Genomic DNA, 27,623 nt, shown 5'->3' with positions numbered 1-27,623 from the left:
TACAAAGACCAGTCAGACACCATGGGGGCAGAGTTACAATGGGGAAGGCCTCTCTGAGGAGAGACACTTGAGCAGAGACCTGAATGACACGTGGTGGTGAGCCAGGTGGGGATCTGAGGAAAGAAAGCAGAAGTGACCTGGCATGCTGAGGAAACATGGAGGCTGAAGCTGCAAGCATCCAGGAAGGGTAGAGGAGGTAAAGGCTGAGGCCAGAGAGGTACAAGGGTCAGATGTCCTTGCAGGAGTTTGGATTTTATTCGAAGTGTAACAAAAAGCCTCTAGAGAATTTGGAGCAAGGAAGCAACATGATCAGACACATTTTAAAAGGTTAATCTGGCTGGTATGGGAAGAAAAGACTGTACACCCAAGAGTGGAAGCAGAAGTACTGTGTCACTCCATCTCACTGAGGGTCTGCCTTTCCTTCGCTGGCCCTCCACTATACCAAATATGATGTCCTCCAGGGACTGGTCCCTCCTGACGACGTATCCAAAGTAAGTGAGTTGAAGTCTCAGACAATATTCTGTGATTCACAGGGTTTGCACTGGCTAACTTTTGGAAGCAGATCACCAGGCCTTTCTTCTTAGCCCGTTTTAGTCTGTCAGCTCCACTGACACCTATGAGGGACCCTCTGGTATTTGGAATACCAGTGGCATCATTTCCAGCACCACAGCAACATGCAAGCCACCACAGCATGGCAAACTGACAGATGGGTGGTGAGGCTACACACAGTCACTGCTTCATATAAAAAGGTTATTGATTTTGTTTACTGATCTTATGGCCAGTCACCTTGGTGGGTTTAATTCTAATAGTTTGTCTATAGATTTACTTGGAATTTCCAGTGTCACTACATGTGCTGACATAATGAGAACTCTCTTGAATTATCTCTGCAGACCAATCATTTTCAAGTAACAATTCTGTCTTCCTTTCAAATCTTTACACCTTGCTTTCCTTTTTTTATGCCTGAGGCTAAAACCTCCTGTAAAATCCTCCACAGAAGTGGTGGCCTGCAATTGTTATTGTGATATTTACAGAACATTCAGAATATGATAGAAAAAAATACATAAAAGACGATTCCCTCATATAGAAATGTGTATTTTCTAAGCAATAGCAAGCAGGTCTATAGCCAAGAAATGATTTAATATTCAAGTGAGTACAATGTAAGTTGGCACAGGTATAATCCTTTTTTTCCCCTTAAATTATTTTTAAAAAAATTATTGTAGTAAAATATATATAGCATAAAATTTGTCATTTTAACTATTTTTAAGTGTGCAATTCAGTCACATTAATTGCATTCACACTGCTTTGCAACCATCACTACCAACTATTTCCAAAACTTTTTTCATCACCCCAAATAGAAACTCTGTAGTGGTGCAGCAGTTAAAGCACTCAACGGCTAACTGAAAGGTCAGTGGTTCAAAACCACCAGCAGCTCTGAGGGAGAAAGATGTGAAGATGTGGCAGTCTACTTCCATAGAGATTTACAGCCTTGGAAACCTTGTGGGGTCGCTATGAGTCGGACCCCACAGGGCAGTGGGTTTTGTCAGATGTAGCCCTACATTAATCAGCTTCCGAAGTTCACCAGCTGCCAAACCTACTCAGAACAGATCTTCTGCCCTATGGAGCTAGGGGATACAGGATCTACTACTCAGCTGCTGAGCCCACCAGCGCAGCTCTCCTGCAACACAGAGCTGTGCAGGAAAGGACTGTTCTTTTGATAAGTTGCCTGCCTGGATCCTCCACACACAGTGGGAGCGGGTGGGCGAACAAACACCAGCCAGGTGATGCCAGCAACTCAAGATAAGCCTTTGGAGCACGGAGCCTGTAAGCAGTAGGATATGTCAGTGTTCTCCAGCTGCTGAAAGTACCTGGAAGAGCTCTTCCGGCCCAGGGAGGAGGGAGAGATGGAAGTTATTCCATAAGGCGGAGCTGTGGGGTCAATGGGTACAGTCCCTAGCCTGGAAGCCCCAGCCTCCCTCTGTTCTTCTATTCTTATGAAGTTCCCACAGCTTTCAACAAATGCTTTTCAACTGGTTGTAAACCCTCTGATCAATCTCCAGAGATTCTGAATGTCTTTGCTACTTCTCATCAGCTTAATAGACACCTCTCTGGGAAAGAGCTCCAGAGCTCCTCACGCCACCATTCTGGATTCAACTCTGTTACACTCATCTTTAAAATAAGAGTAATTTGTTGTGTTCTTTTATTTTAAACTAAGTGAGGTAAACTAGTCTGCTCAAAGAAACTTACCAACAGCTGCTTCTGCGGTTTAATGCAAAGAAAACCATGACTTTATATAAACTCACTTCTGATGAGCTGCCTTGCCTATCATCAGTTTAACACAGTGGTTAAGATTAACGCCAAGTAGCACCATCCTTTTACATACACGTTTTTTCATGTGTTCGAAAAGCTGCAGGGCCAAATCCAGAGAAAACAGAAGCACAAATCCAAGTGAAATGTTAAAAAACAATTTAAGCATGTTCCCTTTAGCTTTTTTCAAATTTTAAAATAGGTATTAGTCACACTGCAACTGTCAGCAGACTTTATCTGCCATTAAAATACCACCAACTTTTGCATTTAACTACAATATCCTAGATATTTAGGGTTAATTGCGGGCAAAAGTAAATGTTATATTTATTAACATAATTACACACTGATGCCCAGGCTTCATTATAAAAGGAAAATAATTGAAAGGCCAGATCTTAATCGTGGATGAATAATATCATCTTCCTAAACGTCATTGATAGTTGCTGCTGAGCTGATACTGACTCATGGCGACCTCATGTAAATGTAAATGTATATCAGGATAATTCTATAGCTAATATCCTAACTGCTGGAATAAAGGATCAAAGAAGAAGCAAGAGATAACAAATGTGCTTTTCTTCCCACTATTTTGGCTCCAGGTGCATGAAGAGAGTTCTAGGGTTCTTAGATGGCCCAGCTGAGGTGGCATCAGGCTAGATTCACAGTGGTCTGAAGACAACCCACGCCAGGAGTGGCATTTTGCCTTATAAACACAACAGCAGAGAAATCTATGCCTTACTGTAGGCAATGGTTGTGTCTTTTGGGCTGGGTTCACAGGTAGGGCAGTTCCCAATAGGGCACATAAAATTAGGGAAAATGACAAATAAAGCAATCAGGAAATAGGTCTATGTTATTACAGATACGGGAAAGCTAAAGACCAAATACAGTGAATATAAAAATTTTTATATTATATTTATGAAATAAAGCTTTAAGTGTCCTACACTTAATCTGAGTAATTGATATTTCTCATTCAAAACAAAATTCTATGTTGATGCAGTCTGTATTTTGGTAGTCTGAGGATATTCACAGATGTACTTTAAGCATCAAGATCTGTGAAAAGGAAATGCTTCCTTACTTCTGCTAATCCAGATGGGAGTTCCAGTCCTTCTGGTGATGACAACAGGGGCTGGGGCACTTGTGCTATTGTTACAGCCAGTTTAGTAGTGTACGTGTCTGATTTAATTAAATAACTGACTTACTGATAATAAATGTGGTTTGAAAATGGTAGCATAAGCAGTTCCATGCTCCCAACCCGCCACCGGAACACCAAAAACACAAGCAGAAACTGGTAGAACCAACTTTGTCAGAACTCTGGGAACCAGCCAAAAGCTTACAGCAACTAAGCGAAGGCTGAACTGAGAAAAAGGCGATGTCAAAACGGTAGGAAAGTTCTGGTTTTCTATGGGCCTGTGACCCATTCCCTCCCTGACTCAGCTGCTATCTTTAAGCTGTGCTGGCCAACAGTTCCAGAAAGGGATGCTGGTCTCTGGTTCCAGAAGGAGCAAACTTCATTCACAAATTATTATGTGTGTCTGTTCTAACCCTGTGGTGGCTAGCTGAAGGCCTGAAGCAAGATGCCTGTCTTTGTTTGGCCTATTTCAGAGCTCACACAGGGTGGAAGAAAGGCCGACAGTGCCTGAAAACTGTAACTGCTTGTGCCTAGTGTGATTTGAGACTTATAGTAGAAGCTTAAGGATTGGAAGAATCCCAGGAGAAAGATTTGTTGGGAAATTAGAGCATTCAAAAGCACCATGTATATACTGAGAAAGCCACATGCACGCACAGGTCAAGATGCATGCTTGGAAAATACCTGAAAAGTCCCTACACTTTTACCTCAGTCTGATCCTAGGCTCAGTGCAAGCCTAGCTAAGTGCTGAAGGAGTGTCCTGGCTTCACAGAGTTAATCTGCAAGGACTGGGAGAGGTGACTTTTTTTTCTCCCTTGGGGTTCAAGGAAATCTTGGTCAAAACACCAGCTGAACACAAGCTAAGGGAAGATACTTCAGTGCCCACACACAACCAGGCAGGCAGTCTTTGCAAAAAGAGCTAGGGAAACTCACTAAACAGATGAACTACCAAAGCCTTCAACAATTAAAAAAAAAAAAAAAATCCAGCAAACCCTGAGGAAGGGGAGACTCTGATATCCAGGGTTATAATATTCAAATGTCCAGTTTTCAATAAAAAATCACAAGGCATACAAAGAAATAGCAAAAGATGGCCCATTCAAAAGAACACAATCAAGCAACAAAAACCCTCTGGTAACCACACACACACACACACACACACACACACACAAAGTAAAAAATAAATACATAAAAAGGAAATGAGAAATGAATCAAAATGGTTCACTACAAAAATATCAACTAATAACAAAAGAAGGCAGCATTGGAAGCACAATAAAGGTATAAGACACAAATAGCAAAATGGTAGAAGTTAAGTCCTTCCTGATCGGTCATGAGTTTAAATATAAATGGAGTAAACTCTCCAATCAAATGGCAGAGATTGGCAGAATGGATTAAAAACAAAAAAATTCACCATGCTCCAACTATATGTCTACAAGGATACAAACAAGGTGAGAGTGAAAGGATGGCAAAAGATATTCCATGCAAATAGTAACCAAAAGGGAGCTGGGGCGGCTATATTAGTATCAGACAAAATAGACTTTCAGTCAAAAACTGTTACAAGAGAAAATGAAGTCCATTATATAATGAAAAAAGGGTCATCAAGAAGATATAGCAATTATAAATATATACGCACCTAACACCAGAGCCCCAAAATTCATGAAGCAAATGCACACAGACTGAAGGAAGAAATAGACAGCTCTACAATAATAATTAAGAGACTTCCATACACCACTATTAATAATAGATAGAACAGTTAGAAAGATCAATAAAGAAACAGAGACATGAACAACACTGTAAACCAACTAGACCTAACAAACATATACAGAACACTCCACCCAACGACAGCATGATACACATTCTTCTCCCGTGCACATGGATCACTCTTTAGGACATACCATACCCTAGGTCACAAAACAAGTCTCAAAAAACTTAAAAAGACTGACATCATACAAAATATCTTCTCTAACCACAATGGAATGAAACTGGAAATCAGTAACAGGACAACTGCAAAATCTATAAATTCTGGAAATTAAACAAAACATTAAACAAACAACAGATCAATGAATAAATCACAAGGGAAATTATAAAATTCTCTGAGACAAATGAAAATGAATGCATAACATACCAAAACTTATGGGATGCGGAGAAGGCACTGTTCAGAGGGAAATTTATAACTGTAAATGCCTCCACTAAAAAAGAAGAAAAATCTCAAATCAATAGCCTAACTCTATACCTTCAGAAACCAGAAAAAGAGCAAACTAAGCCCAAAGCTACCAGAAGGAAGAAAATAATAAAGATTACAACAAAGATAAATGAAGTAAAGAATAGAAAAACAATAGAATCAACAAAACCAAAAGTTTCTTTAAAAAGATCAATAAAATTCACAAATCTTTAATTGAATTACTTAAAGACAGAGTGAGAAAAGATGAAAATAACTAAAATCAGAAATGAATGTGGGGATCATACAGATATAAAAAGGATTATAAGAGAATACTATGAACATCTGTACAGCAACAAATTAGACAGTTTACATGAAATGGACCAATTTCTTGAAACACACAATTTACCTAAATTGTCTCAAGAAGAAATAGAAAATCTCAACAGACCTGTAACGTATGAAGAGATTGAATTAGTAATCAAAAACCTCCTAACATAGAAAAGTCCAAGACCAGATGTCTCCTCTGTGGAATTCTACCAAACATTTAAAGAAGAATTAACACCAATCTTTCTCAAACTCTACCAAAAAAAAAAGAAGAGGAGGGAACACTTCCTAACTCATTCTATGAGGCCAGCATTATCTTGACACCAAAGTCAGACAACGACATGACAAGAAAACTACAGGACAAAATCCTTACGAATATAGATGCAAAAATCCTCAAAAAAAATACTAGCAAACTGGATTACACACCATGACCAAGTGGGATTTATTCCAGTAATGCAAAGGTGGTTCAAGATAAGGAAATCAATCAATGTAATATGCCATATTAATAGAACAAAGAAAAACAACCACATGATGACCTCACCTAATGTAGAAAAGGCATTTGACAAAATTCAACACCTTTTCATGATAAAAAAGACTCAGCAAAGTAGGAATAGAAGAGAAATTCCTCAACATGATAGGAGCATTTAAGAAAAACATGCAGCTAGTATTATACTCAATGGTGAATGACTGAAAGCTTTTCCCCTAAGATCAGGAAGAAGACAAAGATGCCCACTTTCACTACTGCGACTGAATACTGTACTGGAACTTCTAGCTAGAGCAATTAGGCAAGCAAGAAAAATAAAAGGAATCTAAACTAGAAAGAAAGAAGTAAAATTATCTCTATTCCCAGATAACATGCACCTATATATAAAAAACCCCAGGGATTTCTCCAGAAAGCTACTAGAGTTAATCAACAAACTCAGCAAAGTTGCAGGGTACTAGATTAACACACAAAAATAAGTTGTACTTCTATACACCAGCAATGAATACCAAAGTAAATGGAAAGCTATCTCATGTTTACGGATTGGAAGATTTAAAATTGGTAAGATGTCTATCCCACCCAAAGCTATCTATAGATTCAACGTAATCCCTATTAAAATTCTAACAGCCTTTTCTGTAGAAATGGAAAAGCCTATTCTCAAATTCATATGGAAATGCAAGGGGCCCCAAATGGCCAAAACAATCTTGAAAAAGAACAAAATAGGAGCACTGGGATTTCCCAATTTCGAAATTGATATAAAGTTACAGCGATCAAAAAGTGTGGTACTGGTACAAGGATAGACATACAGACCAACAGAACTGGGAGTCCAGAAATAAACCTGTACATCTACGGTTGATTGATTTTTGACAAGGGCGCTAAGTTCACTTAATAGGGAAAGAACAGTCTGTTTAAAGATGGTGCTAGGACAACTGGATTTTCACATGCGTAAGTATGAAGTTGGACCCATACCTAACACTATATGCAAAAATTAATTCAAAATGAATCAACGATCAAAATATAAGAGCTAAAACCATAAAACTCTTAGAAGATAACATGAGGGTAAATTTCAGGGCATTATTTTTGTCAATGGATTCTTCCATTTGACCCCAAAGGCACAAGCAACAAAAGAAAAAAAATAGGTTAATTTGCTTTCATCAAAATTAAAAACTTTTATGCAAAGGGCATTACTAAGAAAGTGAAAAGACAACCTACAGAATCGGAGATAATATTTGGAAATCATACATCCTCAGAAGGATTTAATATACAGAGTATACAAAAAAAGAAGAGTTGATGTCTTTGAATTATGGTGCTAGCGAAGAACACTGACTATACCATGGCCTGCCAGAAGAACCAACAAGTCTGTCTTGGAAGAAGTACAGCCAGAATGCTCCTTGGAAGCGAGGATGGCGAGACTTTGTCTCACATACTGTGGACATGTTATCAGGAGGGACCAGTCCCTGGAGAAGGACATCATGCTTGGTAAGGTAGAGGGTCAGAGAAAAAGAGAAAGACCCTCGACAAGATGAATTAACACAGTGGCTGCAGCAGAGTTCAAACATAGCAATGACTGTGAGGATGCTGCAGGACTGGGCAGTGCTTCATTTCGTTGTACATGGGGTCCCTATGAGTCAGAACCGACTGGACAGCACCTAACAACAACAACATAAGCTCCTACAACTCAACAGCAAAAAGACAAACAACTCAATTAAAAAATAGGAAAAGGACTTGAATAGATATTTTCCCAAAGAAGATACACAAATGACCAATAAGCACATAAAAAGATACTCATTATCATGAGTCATTAGGGAAATACAAGTCAAAACCACAGCTGAGATACCACTTCACGCACACTACAAGGAAAATAACGGAGACACGTTGGCAAGAATGTCGAGACACCGAAACCCTCACCCCGTTAGGAGGAATGTAAAATGACGCAGCTGCTATGAAAAACAGTTTGGCAGTTTCTCAAAAAGTTAAACAGAAGTATCATATAAGCTAGCAATTCCACTCCTAGGTACAAACCCAAAAGACTTGAAAGGCAGGGACTCAACCAGATCCGTGTACACCAACGTTCACTGCTGCAATTATCCAAGTGTCCATGAATAGATGAATGGATAAACAAAATGTGGTCTATCCTTACAACGGAATATTATTCAGCCATAAAGAGAAATGAAGCTCTGATACACGCTACAACATGAACGGACCATGAAAACATTGCACTGAGTGAAATAAGTCAGATTCCACTCAAATGAAATATTTAGAATAGGCAAATGCATAGAGGCAAAGTAGATCAGCAGATACCAGGGGCTGAGGGGAGACAGCAGTGGGATTTACTGTTTCAATGTTACTGAGTTTCTGTTTGGGATGATGAAAAAGTTTTGGAAACAGAAAGCTGTAACGGTTGTACAACACTGTTAATGCAACTGACGTCAATGGATTGTACACTTAAAAATGGTTAATATGGGAAATTTTATGTTACATATATTTTACCACCGTAAAATAAAATTGGTTTGCTCTTGTTTCAAGAATAATTACAAGAAAAAAAGTACTCTTAAAAACACAGTATAAAAAAAGTTAAATTCTTAAATCTGTGAATTGGATTTCTTATCTGGGAACTCCAATAATACCACTTCCAGGATTCCAATTATCAGTAAAGGAAGTCAGTAGAACAGGTTTTGGGTGCTTGACCAGTAGTTCCTGGCAAAGAGGAGTTGCTATTATACAATCCTCTAAACTAAACAAAAAAAAGCAAACTATTGCCGCCCAGTTGATTTCAACTCACAGCGACTCTACAGGACAGAGTAAAACTGCTCCATAGGCTGCCTTTCCTAGGCTGCCATCTTTATGGGAGCAGATTGCTGGTGGGTTCAAACCACCGACCTTTCGATTAGCAGCTGAGTGCTTAGCCACTACCACCAGGGCTTCTTTTAAAGCTAAAACGTTTTAAAATCTATAGTTCCCTAGGGAAGTGATTAGTAAATACAGCAACGGACATAAAAAAGTTGCCGGAGGGACTAGTTATCTAATTCCCAGATACCTCTCATTGCCCTTCAGACACCAGGAGGAGTATTTCTATGGCTATGGATGGGGAAGCTGGCTAGTATTGTTCCTTCATACTGGCCCCCTAGGAAACACGAGAAGCTGCCAATGTGGGGGGTGGGGGTGGGGGTGGAGAAGGTATCTTCAATTCACATGAGTGTATGTATTTTCACAATATCTGAGAGTAAAACAACCCTCAGACTATCACAGAAAATCTGTGTTTAAAAGGCTCTTTTAGTCAGAAGACTGGGTTCAACTGCTCTGAGCTCTCCCTCCATGTGCCTGCAGGCAGACCTCCGGATAACCGAAAGCAGCCACGGGCAGGCAGACATCCGGATAACCGAAGGCAGCCACAGTCAGTCCCTAAAAGGCACAAGATAAGAGTTACAAAGCTAACCCTCTTACAAAGCAAGGGGATTCTAAGCTAAGTAAACCCCATATGTGGAGTCCTGGTGGCGTTCAGGGTTAAGCGCTTGGCTGCTAACTGAAAGGCTGGCAGTTGGAACCCACCGAGCTCTGTGGGAGAAAGACCTGGTGATAAGCTTCCGTGAAGATTAAAGTCCAGGAAACCTTATGGGGCAGTTCGACTCTGTCACATGGGGTCACTATGAGTTGGAATCCTCTTGACGGCACCTAACAACAACAACAAACCCCATATGTGATTGCTGTTGTTAGGGACATCCAGTAGATTCCAACTCATGTCGACCTCATGTGTGAGGAATTCTACACAATGTATTACACATAAACTCAGAATTAAACCTGTTTTTCCATACACAGTGCTTAGAAATACATGATACAATGTGATTTATAATTTGCTATTCCCTCTTCACCAAAGAAGTGAGGCAAAAGAGAAAAACTGTAGGACTTCCCAAAAGAAACTCAATGTATGCTACTGCCTTACTAAATACACAAACAAGCCTACCTTTTCTGCTGATATGAACTGAGTCCAAGTGTTGTCTCAGTCTGTAAAAGGAAGAAAAAACAACGATGAAATCACTGAAACCAAATTTTTATGCAACAGACATACAGAATATCCAAAAATGTTTTATTCTACATTGAACTTTGATCTTATACCTACTTGGATTTCCAAGTTAAACCCGATCCCAAAATCACGTGAAATGACTTGCCACAGTATGTAATTCAAATGAGAGAATAATTTGGATCAAATTTTAAACACACATGGCAGTAAATACAAAGTCCTGTGATTCATTTTTAAGTTTGTCAAACCAATAAATGCTGTGAGAGCTGTCCCTTTTACAATAACTTTGTGAGGCTGCTCTGGATTGAATTGTGTCCCCTAAAATATACGTTGGAATATTAACTCCTACAGGGTCACCATGAGTAGAAATCAACTCAACAGCACACACCACCACCACCACCAATATACGTATGGATATAATCCCATTTGTGATTAAGAGTTTTTCTTTGTTAATGAGGCCATTATCAGTGTAGAGTGTGTCTTAAGCCAATCATTCTTGGGATAGAGAAGATTAGGCACAGAAGCAAGCACAGATGAAAGAAGACAGGTGCCGTACCACATGAGGATTGCCAAGAAGCTGAGAACAAAAGCCGAAAGGAGATAAGGACCTTCTCCCAAAGCCAGCACCCTGAATTCAGACTTCTAGCCTCCCAAACTATGAGAAAGTAAATTTCTGTTTGTTAAAGCCGCCCACTTGTTGTATTTCTGTTACAGCAGCACTAGAGAGCTAAGACAGAGGTTATGCACGTCTCTCACTGATTCACCTCTTAGCAACTGTGTGCCAAGTCTGGTGTATAATGGTCCCCACCACAGCGGAACTTAGGAACAGTCATGAAAAAAGTAAATAAATATGCATTTATACACTGAATAAAGGATTATGAAGATATTAAGAAGGTGCTGTGTAAAAGAATAGGTGACACGCCTAAATATGTCATGAGGGGAAGGCCTGTCTGAAGAAGTAACACGCTGCAGAATAAAAAAAGAGACTAAAGAATAAAAAGAGTGGGGTTGTGGCAGTGGTGCAGAAAACAGCACGTGCAAAGGCCCTAATACAGGTAGTCCCCGACTTATGACGGGGTTCTGTTCTGACAACTCTGTTGTAAATCGGTTCTGACGTAAGTCAAATACCTCTTTTTTTTTTTAGTTTTCATTATTGCCGGCTATACAGCAGTGTTTTGACAGTAAATCTTAATACTGAACATCTTCGAGTGACCATCTGAGAATGATAACATCAGCAAATTATGCACTACAATACTATATGTATTACATATTACTAACAACAAGATGTACAAAAAAATGGATGGTTGTAGTGTGATTCATCGTAACTTGAATATGTCGTAAGTCAGGGACTATCTGTACAGAGAAGAGCCTGGCATGTGCAAGAAAAAGATAGTAATTATATTTTTCTGGAACATAAAGAGAAGGGGAAGAGAAATAGAAAATGAGGTTGAAGGGGCGGGGCAGGGAGCAGATTATGTCGTATCCTATAAACCATGCCAAGGAGCTTGGATTATATTGTACTCTAAATACAAGAAGTCTGAAGGAGGAAGAGAGCGAGACAGAGACAGACATGGTCTGATTCAAGTTTTAAAAAGACATTATTCTGGTTTTACTGTAGAGGATGGATTAGAGAAGGTCAATAGAGAAGAGAAAACAGGAAGCTGGAAGACAACTGCTGTAGCTCAGGTGGTGAAGAAAATGAAGTCCTTAACAATAGTATCTGAGAAAACACCAAGATTCTAAGGAATAATATCAGTGAACATATCCCAAAAGGTTAGCTATTATATATAATTAGAAAAGGCAGTAGAGTTGGGTTATTATTTTTTATCATTAGTATATTATTATTTTGTAACAGTGTTGTGGAAAATATAGCACATGTGGGAAAATGCCCTTTTTTTTTAAGGTGCATGCTGGGATGAAGTGTTTCTTAGTTATCTAGGGCTGCTATAACAGAAATACCACAAGTGGATGGCTTTAAAAAAGAGAAATTTATTCTCTCACAGTCTAGGAGGCTAGAAGTCCGAATTCAGGGCACAAGCTCCAGGGGATGGCTTCTTCTCTCTGTCAGCTCTGGGGTAAGGTCCTTGTCATCAATCTTCCCCTGGTCGAGGAGCTTCTCAGCACAGGGATCCCAGCTCCAAAGGATATGCTATTCTCCTGGCTGTTGTTTCTTGGTAGTATGCGGTCTCCATGTCTCTCTGCTCGCTTCTCTCTTTTAATTCTCAAAAGAGATTGGCTCAAGACACAGTCCAATCTTGTACACTGAGTCCTGCTTCATTAACATAACTGCCACTAATCCCATCTCATCAATGTCATAGAGACAGGATTTATAAGACACAGGAAAATCACATCAGATGACAAAATGGTGGACAATCACACAATACTGGTAATCATGGCGCAGCCAAGTTGACAGATATTTTGGGGGGACACAAGTCAATCCATGACAAAGTGTCAGGATATCTATAATTTTCTTTAAAATGTTTCAGCAATACAGTGTGTGTGTGTGTGGTCAACAGCTGTGTCTATTTGAGTTGCTGCATCTATTTGAGTTATAGGTAAATGAGTACTCACTGGACTCATTTTTTGTAATAAAGAAAAAATTCTTTAACTTTTTATTATGAAAATGATATCTATTCCTTTAAAATCATTAGTTAAGCAGCTATCTTACAAAAATCAGTTGCCTGAAACAAAGCTACAAACAGTAGAGGTCCCAACTGTCCCACAAAACCAGTGATGTTAATACTATAGTGAAGGTCAAGGTTATTCTGTATAATACCAGCTCTGAGTTCTAGGAGAATAAAGAAAAAGCAATAGGAGAATAGGGCAATATCACAGTATAAGTAAGTACAAATGCTAATATACAACTGTAGAAATTAAGGGAAAACACACAGATACATGACAAAGCAAATATAGCACAATGTTAATTGAGGAGTATAGGTGGTAGATGTAAACATGTTCACTCTACAACTCTTTCAATTTCTCTGTAGGTCTGAAATGTTTCTAATAAAATACTTTTTGTTATAAATAAATGATACAAAAGACATAAATCTAAGACATAACAAATTCTTGCTAAAATTAAACTTGGTGCAGCATGAACAAAAATCTGTTCATTAACTAAAAAAACCAAAAAACCAAACCCGTTGCTGTTGAGTCCATTCCGACTCATAGCGAGCCTACAGGACAGAGTAGAACTGCCTCATACAGTTTCCAAGCAGCGCCTGGTGGATTTGAACTGCTGACCTTTTGGTTAGCAGCCATAGTGTTTAACCACTATGCCATCAGGGTTTCCATCATTAACTAGACTCAGAAAATATAAAAATGTTATTAATTGCATCTTTGTCTTTGGTATATGCAGTTACAAAGCAGTTATTATAAAAAACCAAAACCAAACCCATTGCCATTGAGTCAATTGCTACTCACAGTTACCCTATAGGACAGAGCAGAACTGCCCCACAGGGTTTCCAAGGTGTGGCTGGTGGATTTGAACTGCCAATCTTTTGGTTAGCAGCTGAGCACTTAACCACTGTGTCACCAGGGCTCCAGTCATTATAAAAACATCACAGCAAAGGACTATTCTCCAGTCAGAAAGACTTTACTAGAGCCCTATCTCAGCTGGAGAAGGGAATTCCTTCCACTCTAGTCCCCTCTAGCCTTCCTGTCTCACCTTGTGAAGGTCACAGCCCCAAAACACAAGCTCACTACAAGGGTAAGATTTAATCATAAGATGATCATAAGAACACTTCCCCTCCCCAAACCTGACCATTACACTAACAGGGTTCCAGTATATCAACCTCAGATTAAACTGAAAGAGCTACAAGGCACAGATTCTCTCTGAGGAGAAGGACTTAGGGAAGCCCAGAGTCAACAGGAGAGACAACAATGGCCCTGGAGCCTCTGGTATGTGCAGTTACAGTAAACATCAAACAAAGCCCAACTCCTAGCCAGAATAACATTCACCTTCATATTAAAGGTTTATTTACCTTAGTTCCTATTACCTAATATAACATGTCTTGCTTTTAACAAAAAATTACAAAGCATGACAAAAGGCAGGAAAAAACACAATCTGAAGAGATAAACCAAGCATCAGATATGACACAGATGTTGGAATTATCAGACTGGGAATTTAAAATAACTATGTAGGCGCCCTGGTGGCGCACAGGTTAAACGCTCAGCTGCTAACCGAAAGGCTGGTTGTTAAAACCCACCAGCCACTCCCTGGGAGTAAGATGTGGCAGTCTGCTTCTATAAATATTACAGCCTAGGAAACCCTATGGGGCAGTTCAACTCTGTCCTACAGGGTTACTGTGAGTTGGAACTGACTCAATTGCAATGGGTTTCGGTTTTTTTTTTAAATGATTAGTAGGTTAAGAGCTCTAATGGAAAAACAGTTAACATGAATTAACAAACGGTCAATGTAAGCAGATAATCAAAATGAAATGTCACAAATAAAAAACAATGTAACAGAAATGAAGAATGCCTTTGATAGGCTCATCCATGGACTTGACACAGCTGAGGAAAGAATCACTGAGCTTGAAGATATATCAACATAAACTTGTCAAACTGACATGCAAAGAGAAAAAAGAATTCCAAAATTAATGACAGACACTAAACCACAGATCCAGGAAGCTCAAAGAACACCAAGCATAATAAATACCAAAAAATCAATGCCTAGGCATGTCACATTCAAACTGCAGAAAACTAAAGGCAAAGGGAAAATCCTGAAAAAACCAGAGGGAAAAAATTCTATAGAGGAAGAAAGCTAAAAATACAGCAGACTTCTCAGAAACCAAGTAAAAAAATAGAGTACAGTGATATATTTAAAGAGTTGGGGGGTGGGGGTGAGTGGAAAGAGGTAGGAAACACCATCCTAGAGTCCTATATCCAGTGAAATTATCCTTCAGAAGTGAAGGAGACAATCAAATATACGAGACAAAATGGGCAAGACCAAAAGCAATATGAGAAGGCAGGAAAGGACAGGAACTAGATGAATGGTCACTGGGAACCCAGAGTGGAAAGGGGAGAGTGCTGTCACATTCTGGGGATTGCAACCAATGTCACAAAACAATATGTGTATAAATTTTCTAATGAGAAACCAACTTGAGCTGTAAACTTTCACTTAAAGCACAATAAAATTAAAAAAAAAAAGTGAAGGAGAAATAAAGACTTTCTTAGACAAAGAAACTTAAGGAATTCATCATCTTCAGATCTTACCCACAAGAAATGTTAAAATTAAGCTCTTCAGGGAGAAGGAAAATGGTACAGGTCATAAACTTGGATCTATACGAAGGAAGTAAGAGCACTGGAGCAGGAATACAGGTAAAATAAAAATTTCTATTTTTCCTATCAATTGATCTAAAAGATGCTTGTTTAAAGTAATAACAGTAACAACATATTATGTGACTGTAACATAGATAAATAAAATGAATAACATCAATTTTATAAATAATGGGAGGGAGGAATTGGGAATACTCTGCTGTACAGTATCTCACTACACATGAAGCAGTATAGGGTTATTTGGAGGTGGATATAAACTAGTTAAAAACGTAAGGGGTCAATCTTAGAAGAGCTCTCACACTTTCCTGAGTTTTACCTCCTGGAGTCCCACCAGGTTCTTAGGGTGAAGATCAAAGAATAATCCCTTAGAACTCTTAAAAACTCAACAATAAGAAAACAAATGACCCAATTAAAAATGGGCAAAAGATCTGAACAGACACTTCACCAAAGAAGATATACAGATGGCAAATAAGGGCATGAAAAGATGCTCAACATTATATGTCATTAGGGAATTGTAAATTAAAACAACAATGAGATCCCGTTACACACCTACGAGAATGGCTAACATACAAAACACTAAATGCTGGTAACGAAGACGAGCAACAGAAACTTTCATTCATTGCTGGTGGGAATGAAAAACGTACAATAACTCTGGAAAACTGCTTGTCAGTTTCTATAAAGCTAAACATAGTCTTACCATAAGATTCAACAATCATGCTCCTAGGTATTTACCCAAATGAGTTGAAAGCTTATGTCCACATAAAAGTTTTTATTCATAAATTTTTCAAAATTGCCAAAACTAGGAAGCAATCAAAGTGTCCTTCAACAGATGAATGAACACAGTGTAGTACATCCATTTAATGGAATATCTTTCAGCAATAAAAAGAAATGAGATATCAAGACACAGAGGAACTTTAAATGCATAATTGCTAAGAGAAAGAAGCCAGTGTGAAAAGGCTACAAACCATATGGTTCCAACTATACGACATTCTGGAAAAGACAAAACTGAAGGAAAAAGTGAAACGATCAGTGGTTGCCAGGGATTTTGGGAGATGGAGGGGGCAGTGAAACTATTTTGAGGATACTGTCATGGTGGGTACATTATGCATTTGTCAAAACCCATAGAACTGTATGACATAGAGTGAATCCTATCGTAAACTATGGACTTTAGTTAATAATAATGTATTAATATTGGCTCATAAATTGTAACAAACATAATACAACAATGCAAGATGTTAATAATAGGGGAAACTCGGGGCGGGGGCAGAGTATATGGGCACTCTGTACTCTCTGCTCAATTTCTCTGTAAACCTAAAATTGATTTAAAAAACAAAGTCTAGTAATATTCACAGGAGCCAAAATGTGGAAACAACCCAAGTATCTACCAGCAGATGAATAGGTAAAGGAAATGTGATCCATCCATACAATGGAATAATATTCAGCGATAAAGAGAAATGAAGTTCTGATACGTGCTATGACATTGATGAACCCTGAGAACAGTATGCTGAGTGAGATAAGTCAGATGCCAAAGGACAAATACTCTATGATTTCACTTATATAAAATATCTAGAATAGGCAAAATGCATAGAGTTTATCAGTGTTTAATAGGGGAGGGGGGGAAATGAGGAGGTATTGCTCAAGGGGTACTGAGTTTCTGTTAAGGGCCATCAAAAAAACTGGAAACAGTGCTGATGACTGTACAAAATGGTGAACATAATTAATGTCGCTGAATTACACATGTAAAAATGGCTGAAATGATAAACTATCTTGTTATATATATTTCATCGTAATAAAAATTAAAAATAAAGTCTTAATAAAAAAAGAAGTTACAGGAAATGATCTAATGACAGAAATGATTTTTTCCTTCTAAAAATGACATTACTAGATGATGCTCCTTTATACAGAATTTTGTATTTTATCTATGTTGAGTATTTATAAGCAGTGCCTGGGGTGGGATTTTGTATTCAAGGCTGAAGAACTCATGCATAGGTGCCACGAGGGAAAGGGCTTGGCTTTTGGGGGATAAGTTAGAAACTCTCAGGAAATCTGAAATGATTACAGGCATGGTTTTCATACAAAAGACAGGAAAAGAGTGAAGTGGTTTCACTGGAATAAACAAGTCCAAGACTAGCTGTATAAAACGTGAGGTATTAAAAATGCTTAGAAAAGACAAAAAAGGGAGTATTTAAAACATGTTTTAAAAATATAAACATACAATAGGAAACACAGTCAGCCTTTAGAAAACTATAAAGGCTATTAAGTTATTTTTGTATATATTTTTAAAAATATAATAAACTCCATCTAGGGCTGAAAACATATGTGACTAAACACCACTATAACACAGTTTACACACGCATCACAACGCAAATATCTCTGGGGTCAGGCAGGTCAGGCAGGCTTGAAGTCCCCAGAGACCCACAACATTTTTTCCACCCGGTGTCCACAGCCCCTTCCTACAGCAGCAGTGCCCAGCGACTGTGCTTGTACTGAGGAGCGCCCACTTCTCCTCCCATCACCAGCCCAGGTGCTTCAGGTGAAATCCAGAACCAGGTACTGTATGGAGGCTGCTCCCTCGAGTCACAGAGGTGGCTTCAGGGAAGAGCCCAGGACTCCAGTCAGACCGATGTTGGCCAACAGTCAATTCCAGGATTTCTCTGGAACCACTGGGCTAGAGGCTGCTCTTTCTCCTCTGATAAAACTAGCCTGAAGATGGGTGGAGGGGGAGTGTTAGAAATGGGTGAGAGGATCATATAAAGCTAAGTGGAACCACCCAGAGGAAGCCAAGCTGAGAGATGGACTCTACTCATACTTTTTTCAGTCCTGAATAAGGAGCTGCATCTGACCTATTCCTTGGACTGGTCAGAAACATGGACCTATACATTTCTTTTTTCTTGCTTACGCTAGCTTAAGTTGGTTTAACTCACAACAGAGAGACTTTCCCTAACTTTTTAATATAAATCAACTAAAAACATACAATTAAAAAAAAATTTAAATATTGCGCTAGCAAAAGCAACAAAAAAAACATATTAATTTGCTTATCAAATCATTTCCTCAAAATGTATCAGCTACTTCCTAAAAAAAATCAGCCTACTGTGTGCCAGAACTGTGATAGATTATTTCATACACACCATCTCAGATCTGGCCTATAACACAATACCAATTCTATGAGGCAACAGCAGAATGTTAAGAGACTTTATACATTTATTTTCCAGAGTAACATTCCCTTTTTAAGTATGAAACAAGGCAAAAAGATTCTTTATTCTATAGTTAAAGGCCTAAGAACAGCATCATTAGCTAAAAATGATATAAGCTCTAAGATAACCAGTGAAAGACAAGAAAAAATGGAAAAGCAAATTTATTAGAGAGTGAAATTTTGGTGACAAGTGACTTAATATAAATTTTTTACTTTCTAAAACACTGCAGCATATTTAAGAAAAATAATACATATTAGCAAGTCTGAATACGGAAAAATACTTCTATGAACTGATTAACTTACCAAATCCACAACTAATAATTAATATAAATATTAAAACTCAAGCTTTATCCACACACTCCCACTGCAACAGTGAAGTCCGCCATGCTGCCCCAGACCAAGCACATCTTGCAGGACAACAATCTCCTAACTGGTCTCCCTCCACCACTCTTTCTCAATCAAGTCTCAGACTACATACAAGAAGCTAGAGGGAACTTTTTAAAAACATAAATCACTTCATGCTGCTCTGATTGTTGCTGTCAGGTGCCACAGTGTCGAATGACTCACAGTGAGCTCATACGACAAAGAAGAACTGCCCCTTGGGTTTTCTTTGCTGTAATCTTTATGGGAACAGACTGCCAGGTCTTTCTCCCATGGAGCCTCTGTGGGTTCTAACCACTGATCTTTTGGTTAGCAGCTGAGCGCTCAACTTCTGTGCAACCAGGGCTCGGCTGATTAACACTCTTCAGTAACTTCCCACTACTTCTGGAATGAAATTCCAAGTGCTTACCATGGTGTAGAAGGTCAAGGCCTACAAATGTGGCACCCACATATCCTCTCAGCCTTGTCACCAACCACTCTCCCTCACTCGCTGCTCCCTAGGCACAGTGACACCCTTTAGTTCTCCCCAAAAGCCAAGCCCTTTCCCTCGTGGCACCTATGCATGAGTTCTTCAGCCTTGAATACGATTCCCCTGCTTGGACAGTTCTCTGTCATTCTTTGTGTCTCCACTGAAATACCTCCACCAGAGAGAGGTCTTCTCTGCCGTCTGATCTCAAGTTGGTCCCCATGCGCTCCCCGCACCCCCATTATTTTCTACCTTGTTTATTTATTTTGTAGTACTCAACATAATCTCTAATAATCTTACTTACTTACCCCCCTGTCTTAGTTTTATCTAGTGCTGCTGTAACAGAAATACCATAAGTGGGTGGCTTTAACAAACAGAAATCTATTTTCTCAGTTTAGGAGGCTAGAAGTCTGAATTCAGGGTGCCAGCTCTAAGGGACACTCTCTCTGTTGGCTCTGGGGGAAGGTTCTCGACTCTTCAGCCTCTGCTCCTTGGCTCCTTGGTGATCTTCATGTGGCATGGCGTCTATCTCCTGCCATTTCTGTGTGCTTCTCTGTGCCTAATCTGCTCTTTTTATAGCTCAGAGTGACTGGCTTCAAACACACCCTACACTGGTATGGCCTCTTAATAGAACAAAGAAAGCCCATTCCCAAACGGGATTATAACCATATGTATGGGGTTACAATTTACAACACACAATTTAGGGGGGACACAATTCAATCCATAACACCCCCACTAGAATGTACATTCCACAAGGGAAGAAACCTTGTTTGTCTTTTTTACTAGGGTGTCCTATGTGCTGAGCACAACACCTGGATGATCAATAGACATGGGCTGAATGTTGGAAACGCAATACTATGCACCCACCATAATAAGAATTAAAAACAAAAAAACAAAACAAACAAACAAAAAAAACCCAAACCTGTTGCTGTCAAGTTGATTCTGACTTATAGCGACCCTACAGGACAGAGCAGAACTGCCCGATAGGGTTTCCAAGGAGCGGCTGGTGGATTCAAACTGTCGACCTTTTGGTTAGCAGCCTGAGCTCTTAACCACTGTGCCACCAGGGCTCCATAACAAAAATAGGGGCTTTATAAACCCAAAAAATAGTTTCATCTTAAAATTTGAAGAAATAAATTTAATTGCACCTCCCATGACCATTTGGAGCCCTGGTGGCACACTGGCTGTGACCCTGAAAGCAAATCGCTAGGCCTATCTTCCGAGGCACCTCCGAGTGCGTTTGAACAGCCAACCCAGGGACTCCTAGTTACTCAATTTTGAAGAAATTGAAGCTTTGAGAAATTAAGAGTGCATCCAAGGTCAAATAACTAGTAAGTAGCAGACAGAAATGAGAAGTGAATAGTGAAATCTGTAAACTGTACTTTGTACTGCAACTTCTCCCAACCATTAATTGTTTTACTGAAAATACGTCAATAAATACATATACTAATGAAGTTTAAACTTAAGCAAGCTTAGGTATTTTTAATTAATTAAAAAAAATCCAAAAATTTGTTTGGATGTTAAAGAAAATTATATGGAAAATACACTGTAAAAGAATAAATTCTAGTTTTTATGGAATGCCTTGAAACTGTCTTGCCCCAAGGGAGTGGAATAAAATACTTGTGAAGTTACTTTTCTGCTCAATTTAAAGACTATCTTGAAAAATCAAGAACGTGGGTAATTCTGAAAAGCAAACGAGCTGAAGGACATAACTGCAATGGAAGAAAGGAAGGGGCAATCTACAGACTTAAAACAGACTTAAGAGACGTATGCTTGAAGAAGCCAGAAAATGAAGGACAAATTAAACCCAAAGTAAGGAAAAGAAAGGAACTAATAAACATAAGAGCAGAAATTAATAAAAGGGTAAACAAAAAGTAAGAAAACTAACAAAGCCAAGTTGGTTCTTTGAAAAGATTAATAAAACTGTTACACACTTAGCAAGACTGATCTTTTTTGATCAAGAGAAACCAAGAGAAAAACAAATTACAAATAAAAAGAAAGAACAAGGTGATATTATACAGACTTACAAGCACTGAAAGGACTATAGGGAATATTATGAACAACTTTATGCCAATAAATTTGACAACTTGGATGAAACAAACTCCTTGAAAACACAATTTACAATGCTGACATAAGAAACAGTAATCGCAACTACCATTCTTATATCCATTAAATAAACTGAATTTACAGTTAAAAAATTCCTCACAAGAAAATTCCTGGCCCAGAAAGTTTCATGATGAAGTCTATCAAGTACTGAAGAAAAAAACACCAATCCGACATAAACTCTGAGAAAACGGGGGGGGCAGGGACACTGCCACAACTCGTTTGATGATGTCACCAGAACTCTGATACCAACACCAAAGACATCAAAAGGAACTACCACAGATCAGTATCCTTTATGTACACAAGTGCAAAACTTCTTGACAAAATATTAGCAAACTGCATTCAGCAATGTATAAAAAAGATAATAAATAATGACCAAATGGTTTATTCTAAGAGCACAAGATTTGCTTAACATTTACAAATTAATCAATGTGAGACACATTAACAGAATGAAGGGAAAAATTATATCAATTTTCTCAACAGATGCAGAAAAAGCACTTGAAAAATTCAACATTTATTCATGACAAAAACTCTCAGCAAACTAGGAATAGATTTCTTCACTTGATTAAGGGAATCTATAAAAAACCTACAGCTTACCTCATGCTTAGTGGTGAAAGATTGAATGCTTTCCCCCTAAAATGAGGAACAAGGCAAAGATGTCTGCTCTAATCACTTCTTTTTTAACATTTATGTAAGTTATAGCCAGTACAATAAGGCAAGAAAAGAAATAAAAGGCATCCAGTATGCCTTTTATTTGCAGGCGACATGACTGTCTAAACAGCTGATGGAATTACAAAAAAAAGCTACTAGAACTAATATAAGGGTTTAGCAAGGTTGCAGAGTACTAGATTGACAGACAAAATTAATTTGAATTTCTATATAATAAGCAATGAATGATCCAAGTTGAAATGAATAACATTTACAACAGCATTAGAAATATGAAATATTAGGGATAAATCAGATAAAAGATGTCTAAGAACTGTACACTGGAAACCACAAAACACTAATGGGAGAAGTTAAAGACCTAAACAAATGGATAGATATATGGTGTTCATGGATTGGAAGGCACACTATTGCTGTCAATTCTCCCCAAACTAATCGATAGATTCAAGGCAATTCCAATCAAAATCCCAGCATGGCTTTTTATAGAAATTGACAGGCTGATTCTAAAATTCACATGAAAATACCAAGGACCTACACTAGCCAAAGGAGCTCTGAAAATAAACAAACATACAAACTTGGAAGACTATTATAAAGCTACAGTAATCAAGTCAGAGTGGTACCGGCATAAAGACAGACAAACAGATCAAAACAACAGGAAAAGGTCGAGAAACAGACCCACACACATACAGTCATTTGATCTTCAACAAAGGCACAATTCAACAGAAAAACAAATGTCTTTTCAACAAATGGTATTAGAACAACTGGAACTAAGAAGGATTAAAAGGAACCTTTATCTTTATTTTACACCATGCACACAAAATATCAGATAAATCATAGTCTTAAACATAAAAACTAAACGTATAAAGCTCCCATAAGAAAACATAACAGATTATCTTTACAAGCCTGGAGTAGAGAAAGACTTAAACAGAACAAAAATGCACTAGCCATTAAAAAAAAGATAGATTAGACTTCATCAAAATTAAAAACATATGCTCACCAAAAGACACTGTTACAAAAATAAAAATGCAAACTGCATAGTGAGAGAAAATTCACAAATCTGATGAAAGACTCAGCATACGTAAAGAACTCTCAAAACTGAGTAATAAGAAAACAACTCAAGTTAATGGGCAATTATACAAATGTCAACTAAGTACATGAAAAGTGGCTCAGTATTAGCCATTAAGGAAAAACAAAAGCACAGTGAGATACCACTACATACCTATTATAATGTCCATAATTCTAAAGACTGACAATGTCAACTGCTGGAGAGGATGTGGAGCAACTGGAACTCTCACACACTGATGGCGGGAATGTAAAATGGAATAAACACTTTGGAAAAAAGCTTGACAATTTCTTTGAAAGTTAAACATACACCTACCATATGACCTAACCACTCTACTCTTAGATATTTGCCCAAGAGAAAGAAAAGCCTATGTCCATACAAGGACTTGCACAGGACTGTTCAAGGCAGGTTTATTTGTAACAGATCAAAACCGGGAAGGACTCAAATTACCATCAACAGGTAAATGGATACATGAATTGTGGTGTATCTATATAATGGAATACTACTTAGCAATAAAAAAGGATAAACTATTGATACGTGCCATCACAGGGATGAGTAAAAATAATTATGTAGCAGGAAAGAAGTCAGACCCCCTCCTGCCAAAAAAAGGTACATTCTGTATGATTCCATTTATGTAAAATGTTTAAAAATGCAAACTGATAGTGACAAAAAGTAGATCGGTGTTGCTTGGAGATGGAGAGTGGGGGTGGAGGGATGGAAGAGTCCAGAATAAACTTCTGGGGTGACAGACAAGTTCACTATCTTGATCGTGGTGACAGTTTCACAGGTTTCTGTCAAACCTGTCGAGTTAATTATACATCAATAAAGGGTGTGAACTCAGAATTCTAGAGCATGCCAAGCTGTAGTTTTTGGATGAAGGTGACAAAAAAGGGACTTGAGAAGTATTCCTATCACTCATGTATACGCTCTTGAAGGGAAAAAACCCATCACGTAGACCAATCTGGCCAAGGAGGAGACAGCTCGTGATGAAGCATCACCAATGAGGAAGCCACGTCTTGTGAAAGGTAAGCAGGTACCAATGTAAAGGAACTGCGGGAACTAAGGTTCTTTAAGTTTAAGACACAAAACAGAAAAATAAAAATCTCAGAACATACCAAAAATGTCCCCTAAGTGCTGATGGAAAGATCACAAAAGATATTTTTATTTCTGAAATATTTGATAAATACAGGTTTAAACATATTTTTAAAGTGTATCTAAAAACTGAGCCATTATGCCAAGAGAGAAAAGAAAACAAAGTATAAAAATCAGAAAACCTATTAAGACAGAAAAGATTAAACACATCTACACTAAGACTAAATAAGATAAACTCATCTATTGTCAAAAAACTAAAATCCTACTATAAAGTATAACCCCCCAATATAAAATGATGCAGTAATGCCAAAAGTCAAAGAATGAGTAACAATAGGGTAAATGCAAAAAAATAAAAAACAGCAAGCAAATAAGGATTATAATGTTAATAATCTTAACTATAAAAAGATATATCTTATGTAAAAACTCTAATAAATCAACAGGAAAAAGGAAAAAGAATACTGTGATTAAAATATAGGCAAAGTGCACGAACAGACAATAAATGGTGACTAATCATATGAAAAAGATGTTCAGCCTCACTAGAGAGTGAACCAATCCCTAGATGATGAGATTTCACACTTCACCAGCAGCCTGGCAGGGGCATCTGAATTTTATTAATCCATGCACAGACATATCAGGAGTAGGTGGGGTCCCTAGGAAACACCAGTGCCACACATTTTTACACCTTCTATTAAACGTGAAGAGGACTTGAAGCACTTACTGATCAAGATCAAAGACTACAGCCTTCAGTATGGATTACACCTCAACATAAAGAAAACAAAAATCCTCACAACTGGACCAATAAGCAACATCATGATAAACGGAGAAAAGACTGAAGTTATCAAGGATTTCATTTTACTTGGATCCACAATCAACGCCCATGGAAGCAGCAGTGAAGAAATCAATGATGCACTGCACTGGGCAAGTCTGCTGCAAAATGTCTCTTTAAAGTGTTAAAAAGCAAAGATGTCACTTTAAGGATTACGGTGCGCCTGACCCAAACCATGGTGTTTTCAATCGCCTCATATGCGTGCGAAAGCTGGACAACGATTAAGGAAGACGTAAGAAGAACTGATGCCTTTGAACTGTGGTGCTGGCAAAGAATACCGAATATATTACAGACTGCCAGAAGAATGAACAAATCTGGCGAGACTTCATCTCACATACTTTGGACATGTTATCAGGAGGGACCAGTCCCTGGAGAAGGACATCATGCTTGGTAAAGTAGAGGGTCAGTGAAAAAGAGGAAGACCCTCAAGGAGATGGACTGACACAGCGGCTGCAACAATGGGCTCAAGCCTAACAATTATGAGGATGGCGCAGGACGGGGCAGTGTTTTATTCTGTTGTACGCAGGGTCGCTGTGAGCCGGAATCGACTCGATGGCACCTAACAACAACAACATCAAGCAGAAGAGACACAATATTTCAAAGAACAGAAACTGAAAGTTGGCAACTCCCAACTTACTGCAAATGATCTTTCTACCTTGTCTATCTGGAGTAGACAATTTCTGTTGGTACGAGAGTGTCACATACTGTGCACCTCTCCCCAGGGCTACGCTGGAAGGCGAGCCAAGCTTCTCTGCAGGCGATCAGACTGTGTTTCTCTGCCACCTTCACACTGGACTACTGTACACATCTGCTCTAGGGTTGGGCTGTGGGTAGAAGATGAGGTCTGTTTTTGATGGAAAAAAGCTCAACATGTGATCTTGTCTCTCATCCATCCTCCCCAAAAGGTTCCCTGTAAATAATCTGCTCAGTGAAAATGGATATCTGTGAGGCATTTTCAGGAATTTTTACCTAACAAAAATGGGTCTTCCCTGTATTTTCTTCTTAATTGTTCTGCTCCCTGTGCTTGCCTATGTGTCTGCGTATTTTTTAATGGAAATTTTTACTGAAGTAATTGTAGATTCACATGAAGGTATAAGAAATAATAGAGAGGAACATTTTAACCAAGTTTCTTCCAATGGTAACATTTTGTAAAACCATGGGATAATAATCACAATCAACACAGTGACACTGATACAATCTACCTGGCTTGTTCAGGTTTCCCCAGTTTTACTTGTTCTCATTTGTGTGTGTATTTAGTTCTAGGAAATGTTCTCACTTACGTAGGTTTATGTATCTACCACCACAGTGAAGACACTGTTGTCATTTATAACCACATCCACCTCTCCCTCCGCCCTCCCACTCCTGGCAACCATGAGTCTGTTCTTCATTTCTAAATGTTGTCATTTCAAAAATGTTATATAAATAAAATCAGATAGTATGTGACCTTTTGGGACCAGCTTTTTTTCACGCAGCATTATTCACTGGAGATTGATGCAGGAATCAATAGTTCCTTTATTGATGAATAGTATCCCACGGTATGGATGTACCAGTTTGTTTAACCATTCACCCACAGAAGGACATTTGGGCTTTTCCAGACTTTGGCTATTAAGAATAAAGCTTTCATGAACATTTGTATACAGGTTTTGGTATGAACATAAATTTCTATTTCTCTGGGATAAATGCTCAAGAGTTCAATTGCTCGGTCATACGGTAATCACGTGTTTAATTTTGTAAGACACGGCCAAGCTGTCTTCCAGAGTGGCTGTACTATATTATGTTCCCAGCAGGAATGTGTACGTGATCCAGTTTGTCTGCATCCTTGTCAGTATTTGGTGGTGTCATTTTTTATTTTAGCCATTCTAATAGGTATGCAGCGATGTCTCATTGTCATTTCACTTTGCATTTCCTTAAGAAGCCCTGGTGGTGCAGTGGTTAAGAGCTCGGCTGCTAACCAACAGGTCGGCAATTCGAATCCACCAGGCGCTCCTTGGAAACCGTGTGGGGCAGCTCTCCTCCGTCCTATAAGGTCGCTACGAATCGGAATCGACTCTACGGCAACGGGTTTGGTTTTGCTTAATGGCTGATGACGCTGAACGTGTTTTCATGTGTTTATCTGCCACTCGCATCTCCTCTTCAGTGTAATGGCTGTGTCCTTTGCCT

The 27,623-nt window shown here is 38.6% G+C and overlaps 1 protein-coding gene across 1 annotated transcript in view; it reads right to left on the bottom strand.

Moving 5' to 3' along the window:
• TMEM131 (transmembrane protein 131) overlaps positions 1–27,623 on the bottom strand; it is a 144,038-nt gene that overhangs the window by 113,812 nt on the left and 2,603 nt on the right. The window contains exon 2 of the mRNA XM_023734176.1: positions 10,346–10,386. Coding sequence (XP_023589944.1) covers positions 10,346–10,386 — 41 coding nt within the window. The remainder of the gene's footprint in view (positions 1–10,345; positions 10,387–27,623) is intronic.

Source organism: Trichechus manatus, unplaced genomic scaffold, assembly GCF_000243295.1.
Source record: "Trichechus manatus latirostris isolate Lorelei unplaced genomic scaffold, TriManLat1.0 scaffold00004, whole genome shotgun sequence".
Classification (NCBI taxonomy): Eukaryota; Metazoa; Chordata; class Mammalia; order Sirenia; family Trichechidae; genus Trichechus; species Trichechus manatus.
Note: the sequence above shows the minus strand (reverse complement) of the source record. Positions and strands in the feature narration are given on the sequence as shown.